The sequence below is a fragment of the Cucumis sativus genome, chromosome 3, assembly GCF_000004075.3.
Source record: "Cucumis sativus cultivar 9930 chromosome 3, Cucumber_9930_V3, whole genome shotgun sequence".
NCBI classification, from domain to species: domain Eukaryota; kingdom Viridiplantae; phylum Streptophyta; class Magnoliopsida; order Cucurbitales; family Cucurbitaceae; genus Cucumis; species Cucumis sativus.
This window is the reverse complement of record NC_026657.2, coordinates 37,192,342-37,205,064: the sequence shown is the minus strand read 5'-3', so window position 1 is coordinate 37,205,064 and position 12,723 is coordinate 37,192,342. Positions and strand designations below refer to the sequence as shown.

The 12,723-nt window shown below is 34.7% G+C and overlaps 2 protein-coding genes across 3 annotated transcripts; both read right to left on the bottom strand.

The window, feature by feature from the left end:
- Window positions 1-266: 266 nt before the first annotated feature.
- Window positions 267-4,722, bottom strand: LOC101218721 (probable GTP-binding protein OBGC2). 2 transcript variants are annotated; one of them, XM_011654136.2, is made up of 11 exons: window positions 4,581-4,722; window positions 3,918-4,393; window positions 3,623-3,714; window positions 3,068-3,151; window positions 2,771-2,848; window positions 2,332-2,532; window positions 2,137-2,244; window positions 1,831-1,905; window positions 1,490-1,707; window positions 645-763; window positions 267-535 (listed from the first exon to the last, which is right to left on the bottom strand). In XM_011654136.2, exons 1-10 carry the CDS (start codon window positions 4,661-4,663, stop codon window positions 667-669), a joined length of 1,512 nt encoding a protein of 503 aa, XP_011652438.1. In that variant the 5' UTR covers window positions 4,664-4,722; the 3' UTR covers window positions 267-535; window positions 645-666. The 2 variants fall into 2 exon arrangements, with proteins under 2 accessions (XP_011652438.1, XP_004147844.1); XM_004147796.3 differs by having other exon boundaries at window positions 267-763.
- A 2,683-nt stretch (window positions 4,723-7,405) lies between these two features.
- On the bottom strand, window positions 7,406-11,110 carry LOC101218951 (glucose-induced degradation protein 8 homolog). The gene is made up of 7 exons (XM_004147797.3): window positions 10,825-11,110; window positions 9,968-10,109; window positions 9,405-9,552; window positions 9,199-9,274; window positions 8,944-9,055; window positions 8,763-8,854; window positions 7,406-7,854 (listed from the first exon to the last, which is right to left on the bottom strand). The coding sequence occupies exons 1-7, from the start codon at window positions 10,855-10,857 to the stop codon at window positions 7,810-7,812; spliced, it is 648 nt and encodes a 215-aa protein (XP_004147845.1). The 5' UTR covers window positions 10,858-11,110; the 3' UTR covers window positions 7,406-7,809.
- Window positions 11,111-12,723: the final 1,613 nt, after the last annotated feature.

Sequence of the window (12,723 nt, the reverse complement as noted above, 5' to 3'; positions counted from 1 at the left end):
TTAAAAAGTAAATAAAAAACTATTTACCTTCCAACTTTTCACAATTGACATACTTTTTAAGGTTTTTTCTTTTTTTTTTTTTTAATTTACACGCCTCCGATGTTTTTCTTAATTTACATATTAGTGGAGAAAGAGAAAAGCGTGAAATTCTAAGAGTACTGACAAAGAGTGAATCTTCCGTAATTAATTATAATACAAAAAAAGTAATATTGAAAACAAATTTACCATAAAACAAAAAGTGAATTGTTGAAATACAAAACTAAACCTAAGAGTATAATGGAGAGAACATTTCTCCACATTAGGGCTTTTATATATAAAATAGAATAGAATATAGATTAGATATTTTCTCCAAATATATACACGCACATATATATAATATTTTATATTTAAGAAATTAGAACTTACAAATCTTTAAATCAGGGTATCACTTTTATGGGGTAAAGAAAAAGACAATGCTATCTACTAGGGTTGAACCACATCATATATGATATATCAAGCAGCTGCCTTCAAAAATGTTAATATTCCACCCAATTACCTGATATCCCAAGTGAAATCATGTGCCACATTCTCATTGAACACCAAGAAATTGAGTGTAATTTCATATAGCATGTATTATGAGGAAGCTCAGTTATTCTTGATCTAACCTGTAGTTTTTTCTGACTTTAGTTAACCACCTGAATTCATCGACATGCCATCAGAATCTCTGCACTTCCTCAATGCTGCTCGAATCTCTTTCAACATTAAACTTATATTGATACCTTTCCTGCAAATGGAAATGTTACTTTTTCAGGACAGAATGAAAGCAGCAGAGAAGAATGAAGATGTTGCAAAAATAATCAACAGTCTCCCAAGTCCTACTTATAAGTTTATGATAGGTATGAATGACATGAGACCGAACATGACAGGTTTAGCAATTAGTTTGAGTTTCAACCATTGTACTTAATAGTTGAAACCTAGAACACGGATTCAATCACAATCCTTTGTAAGCCTTTTCCTAAGAACTCCATAAAGTAGAGAATTTGTAATGAGTTGAAAAGCAAACCCATGAACCAAGGAAAACATAACTCCTCCAAATACTTCATCAGGTGCAGTCCCCATTTGTTCTAAAGATGGGTTGCCATTGTACCATATCTGAAACATCCTTTCTTGTACATGCCTCAAAGCACTCATGGTATCTAAAATTGTGCTCCGCTAAAAATATATACACACCCAAGTTGAGATGTAAAGCATCACAATGCCCAAACAAACATGTTTAAGGTTTAAGACGTGATAACTAATTGGTCAAAAGGGAAAATGAACAAGAACTCAAACAGCATGGTGACATGAATGCAGAATTTTAAGGTGTTAATCGGTCATTGGGGGAGAGTTTTGCAGATCCTGCTTGTTGGAAGAATGGCATTAGAAGAATACAAAAGTATAAAGAAAATGTATTGTCACAACGGAATGATGTGATCATGTATGAAGACTAAATAAGCTGAGTTGAACTTACAGAACACTAACGCCTACGACTGAAAGAGGACGAGGATAGTCTTCAATCTCTTTATCCTTTTCATCAGCAACTGGAATTTCCAAAGACGGAACTGTTGCAAGATCGTCTTCTAGAACTGAAGATTGTACACTGTTTTCAGATCCCATTTGCTCAGGATAGCGATCGTCAGTTCCAATTCTCAAGATTTCTTCAGTTACAGATGGAAGCCTATTCTTGGCCTGAAATGGGTAATTAAACATTTATAGCGTGGCTTAAAAGTTAGTTACAAATAAAAACTGTAGTATCCATCGAACATCCAACTTTCCAAGTACAAGTGGTAGAAGATTATTGAAAGCACAAACCTCAGGAAGGTCAATCTTATTTAGCACCACAACGTATGGTCTTCCAAGATAATTAGGATTGTACATCCGCAATTCCTATAGAATATTTACTTACACTTCATCAAAGAAATACATAAATGATAAATCTTATTCAATAATGCGGCCTTGCCATCATATGATTAACCGACCAACAACATTGATCGATAACAATAAGACAATATACAACAAGACATTACAATCTTGAGAAGACTGAGGAATGAACCAAAAAGCATCATTAACACAGGCGGCAGGGCAATTTTCAATAACAAAACAAATATGAAAACTTACTTCTCTCACAGTCCTATAATCATCGACAGGGTTCTGTGCAGCTGCATCAACAACATGAACCAACAGCCGGGTCCTTCTCAGATGTCTCAGAAAGTTGCGACCAAGGCCCTAAGAATATGATAGGTTGGAAATTTGAAGCTTCCAAACAAACTTTGTTCGAGAAAACAAAAAAAACAAAACAAACCATTGCAATACCTTACCCAAATGAGCACCCTCTATAAGACCTGGTAAATCAGCTAAAGTAGCTTCAGATTGATACATTCCTGCTCCTAAACTGGGATCGCCATCAAGGCGTCCAAGGTTTGGAATTAAAGTAGTGAAAGGATAGTCTGCAATATCAGGTTTTGCAAGCGTAATGGCTGCAAGAAGTGTTGATTTTCCAGCATTGGGAAGTCCCTACAACAATCAAAAGCAAAATAAACATCTGTTAGATAACTAAAAACTGTAACAACTAGTTCAAACTCATGACTCAGATCCTCACAAATGATTTGACAAACCACCCTTTCATTTCTGAAATGTAGTCATTGAAGAGGGTAAGAGTTGTATTGGATTTACAAGTGAAATTACAGAGATACGTACCCTGCAGAAAGATAGAAAAAAGGAAGAAAATAAAAAATTAACTGGATGTACTCACCACCAGACCGACATCGGCAACTACTCGAAGAATCAACTCCAAACTGACCTCTTCCCCAGGTTGACCAAATACCAGGACCTAAAAATAAATTATTTCCGATTAATAAGTGAACAAAGATTTAGACAGCACAGCAATTTAAGAAAAACATCAAACCTATGAGACAGTTTGCTATTGGAAGAATCGTTGCATTTTAACTAATTCTCCTATGAATTTTTTGTTTCTTTATCAAGGTAGGGAACTTGTTAAGATCTCACATAATTAATACAAATATATAAATGTTCACAATCTTAACTTAACCTTATCACTTTCATCTCTCATGACATTGGAGGTCAGGGACATCATCTTTTTCTTTCTGTTCTCCGGTGTATCAATCAGGCTTATCTGTACAAAAAGTTAAATAAAATTGAGCATGTCTGTAAATAATAATACTATTTTATTCTTGAGTTATCAGCCTTCAAGAGTCTTACAGATACATGTCCCATTCAAGGAATTTTCAGTAACATAAAAAAATAGAATGTCGTCAAATACAGGAAGATAATCAACCATTGTTAGAAAGATTTGGTCTGTGAAGCTCAACCGTTACAAATTTGGTCCCTGAAGTTCAAAAAGTTCTATTTAATCTCTTGAATTTCCAGAAAGCAGTGACAGATTATTCAACTCATATTTAATCCCAATGACTACATTAAAGTTTCTTAAAACTTGAGGGAGTGAAATAACGTTCTTAAACTTCAAGAACCAAATTAAGACTGGAAACTTTTAATAAACCAAAACTATATTAAAGCTTTATTTTTAAAAAATCAAATTCAGATTAGTAAAAAGTGAACAAACAAAAAAGGTTCATCATAATCATACCCCTCCTTGTCCTCCTCTAGCTACAAGAATCTCGTCGCCTGGATGAACCAGATCAGCCAACAATTTTCCTCTTTTACGTTTTACAACAGTACCTATAATATAAAAACCCACTCACACAGTTAGAATAAAACTGCAATTGTATGTGTAATTATTTCACCCGCAAATCATAATGCAAAAAATGGAAAGAAATAAGTGAAAAGTAACATCTATGAATTTCAAGAACTAATTCAATTTATCCCATCTCTTTGCATTCATTATCAAGTTTGAACCCAAATCAACAATGCGTTAAACAAACCTATAGGAACCGGAATACGCAGAGTAGGGGCAGCAAATCCATTATGCAATTGGGAGGTCAAAACGCCCATTGCATCAACATTGCCACCACGTTTTGCATTATACCGGCTTTTGGTATGAAACTCCAGCAGCGAGTCTTTCCCCTCATCGGCATAAATTACCACGTCTCCACCACGGCCACCCATGGGAAGAATTAGAGACCCATCAAAGTCCCTTTTGTACAAACTTTTCTTCTTCGCCTTCTCCTTCTCCTTCCCATTTCTTCCTTGGGACTTGCTCGTTTGTTGATTAGGCATGCTAAGAACTGTACCATGGCCTCCATCTCCTGAACGAACTGTTATAATAGCCTGATCAAAATACTTGTGAGCTTCCTTTGTCAATGTAGCTGGGTTAGCGGAAGAATCCACGACCCTAGCTAATTTGCACTTAATTGTGCAGTAGCTCGAATTACCAGGGAAACCTCTGTTTTGGCAACACCTATGGATAACAAAATTAATGAGGTATTGTCAAACAAATGTAGAAGTTTGTATAAGAAATGGTAAAACAGGTTCAGTATGTGCACAATTAACTGAACGTTGTGACTACAACGGAAGAACAGGAATATGAGATGAAGAAAATTGATTGTTGAGCAGAAATTGAAGAGTAACCGAGAGTAGAATCAAACCTCTTGGGGAAGAAGCTAAAGGAGAAACTCCTGTCATGAACAAAATACGAGGAAGAAGATGGAAGAGAAAGAACTGATACCATTATCGCGAAAAACGGAAATGATTCACAGTTGGGACTTCAAATTTTCTGCAAAATCATGAACAACATTGAAGTGCCTGTCCACCGATAAGCAAGGCCCACGTTTATGAACAAGGCCCAACAAATATTATCTTTAGGCCCAAACTCTACTCTATTTCTTAGGCGCACACACAAAAATTCCACTAACTTTAAAAAAATAACATTTGACATAATAAATATATATATGAATTTTGTGATTATTTAGTGATTAAATGAATTTTGTGTTTTTGAGTAGTTGGTCTATTAATATTTTTTTTTGAATTAAGTTTAAAATATGATCCTTTGAAAATTAAAATATATTTTAATTTTAACAGACTTTCCTTTTTAATTTTAAGCATAAAATAGAATCTTTCCCAATAATTCATTTTTCCAAAACAATAACAATAGGATAAGAAATACTTTTTTTTTCCACGTTTACCATTAATTTAAACTTAGTGGTAAACAAAGTTCTTAATAAAAAAAAAGTCTCCTTTTTTTTCTCTTTGATCAAAAGTAAGTAGAAAGTTTGTAAGATGTAAATCAACTTTATACCTTTTTATTTTACATTCATTCATTTGTCTAACAGATTACTTATATTTATCTTTTGACTACAAATCCTTTCATATATATATTTATAGTTGTTCTTGCACAACGTTAAGAATGAATGTTTATGAGGATGCTGTATTGAAGACCTTGAGTCGATTTCTAGTTGACAAAGCTTAAAAAACACAAACTGATCTCTCAATATCCTAGGTTAAGGCTAGTCATAACTCTTATTATTTTAAAGAGTTAGCTGACCAACGTCAGCTTGACATCGACAGTTTCTTCCTCACAGAATCCTTGGATTCAATAGTTTATCATTATCTTTTGTTTCTCCACTACCCAACTTATTTGTCAATGAGTTTCCTCCCAGGTTCTAATGCTATTATTTGGTCCGTTGCTCCCAATGGTATTCTTTTACATGACCCATACCGTAGACGACATTTTTACACCATATGTAAGCTTTCTACAAAGCAGTGGAAGGGTCTTCCCATTCCTAGAACTCACTTTACAAACTCATTATCAAATATATGAGTCAAGTTTACAAGTGTATATCAATAGTATATCAAGTGTATAAGTAGGACTTCAAGCATATTAAGTGCATTTAATCAATCAATTGTATAAGTGAAGAATATTAAATGTATCTGCGGTGTATTAGGTGTATCAAACATATATTAATAATGTTTCAGGTGTGTATCAAAAGGTATCGAATGTATCAAAGAGTATCAGGTGCATCAAGTGTATCAATCAAATGTATCGAGTGTATCAAGAAGTATCAGGTGTATCAAACGTGTATAAGGTGTGTCAAACGTATATAAGTAACAATAACATTTGTGACATTTTATCTCTTAATATGTGGGTTGGGCTTCATTTTTGTCATTTTCGCAAATAATAAAGTTTGCTATGAACTTAATTATTATAATTTATTATTTACCATTTTTGCAAGTGTCCATTAATTATATAAACAAAACTATATAATTAATATCATTCTCCAGCAAATTTCAAAATTATACATTTATATAATTAATGAGATTACACCAAAAAAAAATTCTTTAACTTTCAATTTCAATTAATCTAACATCTATAATAATCTAATCATAAATTATTGAAGACAACTAAGTATCAAAATTACCTTAATTTTTTTTGGTATTACATCTATCACCCCTCTTTCTCAACCAGCCAACCTCGCACATCATCGGTCTCTATTCCAATCTCTTCGAATCACCACAATCATCCCCACACATCAGTCTCTACTCCAATCTTTTCGAATCACCACAATCATTCTCTTTCTTAACTCAGTGACTCAATCCGAAAATTATGGATTATTTACTTTTTGTCAATCTGAAAATTTGGATTAGTCCATAATTTACTTTTAATCTAACTCAATCGGGCTGCAATCCTACAATACTAACTTACAAAAGAGAAACCATCAAATATTAAATTATGAATGATCACCATGACTTAACTCATGCCTTCAAAGTTGTTTGGTATTGACTTATGTCCTCTGATGACGGTTAATCTTTCTTTTGAGGTTGAATTCCAATGAGTTCTTAAGTAATTATATATCTACATAGAATTATATTCTAATCAACCTTGAGATAATCTGTATATAGTTATCGAACTACAGTTTTATCAATTCTTTTAACGGTTCTTGAAAGCTAAAAATCCATTGTAAAATGTTTCTCAACTGAAGTTAAAACTCAACCTTTTGACATTCAATTTAACGTATTTTCTTTGAGATTCTTCTTCCAATCTATTTCATCAAATACCTGCCAAACATTATGAAGATTGACTCTACTCTTACAAATATTTGAAAGAGAATAGAAATTGATCAAGTTCCAATATTAGCGATTGCATCACTTCCTATTTGTCCAATGAATCAATGAGATGATGAAATCACTCTTTTATCACGATTGATGGTTGCTATTCACCCCGGATAACCAAGAGAATATGAAGTATTACTAAAAAGGAATACATTCTTCCAGTAATGTTTATTTTGTAGGCGAAATGCAAAACCTAACTCGTGAAAAAATGAAATGTTAATTTCTCATAGTAGCTAATGCATCCTCCTCTTTTGAACACCGACTAATGAATAAAAAGGACAATTCTTGTTCTCTACGAAGTCAAATTATTGGGTCCCAATATCTAAGAACATACATATTTTAGCCATGAGACAATACTATATAATTGGATATGCAGATTTTCTGGTAAAAAAATACTTAAATAACAAAGTATAGTTCCTCCGTGCCAAAACCGTACCATGACTATGACAAAATAATGTAGCCAATATCTCGATGTCTCCATACATTAAAATTTTGAAAAATAAAAGAAAAGGGGGAAAATAGGGCAAGCAGCAAAATTAGAGACAGCATGTACAATCACAATACAAAGCAAGCCACTGGCACAACGAGGTCACCAAACTGAAAAGAAACGAACTTTTGCTCGAGGGACCTAGATGACTCAGTTTAGGGCCCTACACGGCACCTAAGGCATGTGAAGAGAGCAACAATCTTCCATACCCAGCCATGGGTGGCAACAAGATTTGGAGCTGGTTGTATCTCAGTGCTGTGAGCCTAAACGAACTCTTTGGATTAGCTTTTCAGAAAATCCCTCAAAGAAAATGATTGAAACCCATCCTGGAAATCCAGAGATATAAACAAATATGTAAGATTAGTTTCCAACATCGCTCTTTAATCTTAACATGGGCTGCTAAACAAACAAACAAAAAAACTAAAAAGATCAAGCCTGCAAAAACCCTAGAGAAAGAGCTTCCTTACCCAAGGAATAATATAGTTTTCAACAATTAAACCCAAAAAGAGACATAGAACTTTTAAAAAGTAAGGTAATATGGGACGCCTTTGTCCCACATTGGTTAGAATGGGATGACCAATGTAGTACTTAAATGGTTCTCCACTCCCATAGCTGGTTTTGGGGAGTGGTTCTCCAAGGTGCTCGAGTGCTTAACAGGAAACTATGAAGGCCAAACCTTGCCAGGGACCTTATTCACCCCTCTAAACACATCATTGTTTGCCCCCACCCCCAACGCAAAGATCCCACAATAGTGCATTCACCCCGACGAGCATAACAAACTTCCTCTCTTTGAAAAGCCGATGGAGGATTCTCAATTATCAAAAGAACATCGCTCTAGTCAGCAAGCACAACTAAATGGTCTATATTGAGTAATAATCATTTATAAAACATCTAGTAATTGAAGCAAGCAGTTACTGACTTCAATGTCTCTTTTCCTAAAGATAACCAATTTTAGGTTCAAGGAATAATCTGGAAATATCATTTGTTCGGACAAAAAAAACGTTCCTTGAATAAAATTACTTGTATGGCACAATTAGCATCAGTGGAAAACATAATGCGGATTTACAAATCAATATTTTCATCAGGGCCGTCTCTTGACATTACTGAAATAGCTGGCACATTGAAAGAATTGACAATAAATGCACACATGTAATTGCACCGGCCTTGTAGCTCTTAGCTCAAGCACTGATTAATTACAAACTGAAAGGAAACGAATTTGGAATGTGCAGCTTACCTTGCCCAGCTCTTGGCTCAAAGACTGTCTAACTACAGTCACCTGCTTTATCAGCCTTTCCATTGCTGTATAGCTTGGCAAATTTCCATGCGCTAATATCAACCAAGACCACACGAACAAGAGTTGATGGCACAATATAGGGGGTTAGAGTAAAATCACATAACGAAAAAAAGGAACAAACCAAGAATTGCTCGATTTAGACTTTCTGCTACTCTTTGCCGGTAATCCACGCTAAGGAGATGAAACATTGGAGACTTCTCTGGTTCTTCATAGGCAAGGAGGGCCATGAAATCCTACAACGACATAATGATTAGTATTTCAAATTTCTCAACATATTTATGCAAGCTGGTTCAGCCTGCCCAACAGAGGAATGAGGAAATAGAGTAGAATGCCAGAAAAGATGGAGGATATCAAAGTCAAGCTACCAGCTACGCACTTCAAGTTTTTCCACATATTTATGCAACTTCCCAAAAGGAGCAAGCTTGACCTGAGCAAATTCCAGGGCCTCTGTGCTGCCATGTAAACAAACAAGAATAAGAATCAAAAGTTATAAGCTGTAAAACAGAATGCCCCATCTGACCATCAGAGACTAGTTTTAAGGTTAAGGAAGGTATAAAATTGTGATGATGGCAGGGGGCTCACCATTTCCTAGAGCAAACAAGTTCAACAAAATGAAGGCTTAAAAGATCAAAATGAAGGTCCTCAATCTTCTCAAGTAGACCAGGTGCCACCTCTTCTGTTAACTCAATGGCCTTAAGTGCATTCCCTTCTACTGCAAAATCATAAATTCCTGAAAGAACAAAAAGATTAAGGAAAGTTGGATTGAATTTTTCGGGAATATAAAAGCAGATGTAGTGCACACAAACAAATTTAAATTAACACAGAGCTCAAATATTATAAAATGCATATCATTCAGATTGTTTGATGGAATTCAGTGTCCAGGCTGCGTTCCTTTGCATGAATTTATTCCTCAACTTGGGGACACGTAAGACAGTGGAAATAGATCATTATTCCTTACAAGAGAGTTCTAAAATAAATCACAATTCATACCAGAAGAGTCCATGTACTGAGAGGCAAACGACTAAATCTAAATTATTCAGTTCATTTGAGAGGGTTGGGCAATTTGGCAATTAGATGTAGATCTATATTCGCACACAAAAAACAGTATCAGAATTCCCAATTAGAAAGAGAGAAATTTCACCAACTTTTTCTTTTTGCCATGTCAACAAGATAATCCGTGTGGTGCTTAAGCCCAGTACAGGTAGTGAACGACTCTGCAGTTTCTTTATAACAATTATGAACAAGGTACGATAGAACAATGTTCTGGATATCACCATCATTCACAGCCTGTAACGAAATATGAGAAAAATGAAGTCCTTAAAATGAAGGACAAGTTAATAAGATTAACAATTTAACAAGAATCAAACAGGTCAAAACTATGGCGGTAACCAACATCCATTTCTTATTCACCTATAATGAAGTTTCAAAGGATGAACCCACAAGGAAAAATGAAATTAGAAATTAAGTATTATTCCACACCCAAAACGAACCAGACAAGGGAATTTATCACATAGAAGCAACCAACTTCGTGCCATCTGAACTCAATAACAATACTTTGAAGTCTATCCAATTCCATATTTATCACCATGTAAACAAGTAACCAATACATCACTAAAACGTTGGGCATTAACGTAATAGAAATTATCCAGACGTAAACAGAAAATGATTGTCCAATATCCGATTTCTTTAAACAAGCAGAGAAATATCAACAAGAAGAGAAGTGAACTACGAACTGCAATTTCAATTGATCGATTAATCCTCCTCTGAAGAAAGAGATAAAGAGAAACACCATCAGAAAAATGTGTTTATGAAAGTAAGTGAAATACCGTAAGGAACGGCCAGGGTCTAATTACAACTTCACAAATTGACAAAAGATAAAGGGAAACAAAGTAATCGAGCAATGGCGAGTAAACAGAAGAGAAATGAGCAAGTGGTTTCAGTAATTTAAAGAGGAAAAGTTGAAAGAATTCAATAACGAAAATTGAGAGAAAAAGGAACTCACGATGTTGTCGTAGTGACGAGGATCGACGTCCATGATTGGTCGTCGGCCGGCGAGAAATAAAGGAGTTGAAGTGATTGAGAGGCTAAGTTAAGAGAGCGGCGGCAGAGGAGGAGGAGGAGGAGGAGGAGAGGAGTACGATTCGGGAGTGGGCGTTGCGATGAGGAGGAAGAAGTTTCATGGAGTTCGATCTCTCTAATCGGCCATCTTCGTCTTGGACTTGCGCGGTACGAAAATGAAAATGTTCCGACTCGGTATCGGAAATTTTGGTTTTGCAGCCCGATGCTTAGTTTTCTTTTTTTTTTTTTTTTACCGCAAGTTTTGTTCACGCGCTCCGGCGAAAACTTCCGGATAAAAGTAGAAGTTACGGCGTCAATCTTTCCTTTTTTTTAACTTTTTTAAGTAAAACCAATTAACTTTTTTTCCTTTTGTTATTTTCGGTAAGAACCTCGACCAATTAACTACCCATAAACGTTTGAAGATATTTACTGATTATTTATAATTCTTCTAGAAAACAATTTGATAATCAAATCTAGCTATCGAGTGGGTTACCTTTTTACTCTCATTTTCCTCATATATAGTGTCACTGCTCCATGTTTGGGGTCTTCACATTGGATATTGAAATTCACAATGTTACATCATTTTCAATCATGGCAGCATGATCCATTTTTTAGTATGTTTGCCAATTCAGATATTAGAATAATGCTAAATTACATAATATACCTAAATAGTTTTTTCATTAGTTGCACTATTTTCCATGGTATTTCATGAACTTTTCAAAACTAATTTTGGATCGGAAATTCATTAGCGTTGAAGAAAAAAATGAGATTTGTTTGATGGTGACATGACTTTTAGGATTAAATTTATGTTTTGGTCATTGGATATTCTTAGTCTCAGCTATTGTCCAAAATTTTAACCCATTTTTTACCCTTAACGGTAATTTTAAAACAATCAATAATGTTGTGTGGGCGTGTTTTAATTAGTATTATTATTTTGTAATGTAGCCTAAAAATTTTCATTGATTGGGGGTGAATTGGTCATACGTAATTTGATGCTCTTATTCTGTGGAATCCAAAGTCTATTGGACTATTAGTAATACAAATACAAGTGAAACCAAGAAACTTCTATAGATGGTCCTTTCATACAATTCCATTATTAAAACTACATCATATATTATAAATATTTGCATATCCGATCAATCTTAATGTTATACTTAAAAGAAAGAGGCAGAATTGCACAAGGCTATACAAGATTAAAAGACGACAAATGATACAAAAATCCTAACAAATTGGAATCAGAAATCCTATTGGGATGATAACTAATTCTCAATCAATAAAACCTCCTCAACCTAAACATTGGGTTAGCCCGAATTCATATCAACTTGACTGAAGGGAACTTGAAAAAAAGGGAGAGGCAGAGCGCTCCACAAGAATTGATGTACGGCTTGTTCATGCCCCTCTTTATAGTGAAATCTCAATTAGTTTGACTCATAAAAAATCACCAAGATTCACATTCCAGTGCATTTTAATGGCTCACCATGGAGGATCTTTAGTACAATGATACAGTTTTACAAGCATAATATTTGAAACTTCCAGCATGAAGAACTCATGCAAAGCAGTAGAGTAGTCAGTAGACTGAGCCAAACTCGCATCCAGACAATGGGAAAATTGAAAAAACATAAATGCGTATTAGATAGAAACATTATAAACAATCAACTCTAAGTTTTTATGTTCTTGCCTGAAGTTGCTTTTCCTGTCATAACCAAAAAATGAACGGAACAGACCACGTGATTATGAAACAAATCCTCGTATTGCCCTAAACCTTTGAGGAAATGATACTGTACAACCTTTAGGGCTTATACGAGGAAGTCATGGTGAAGTCAAGAATTTCACCATACACCAT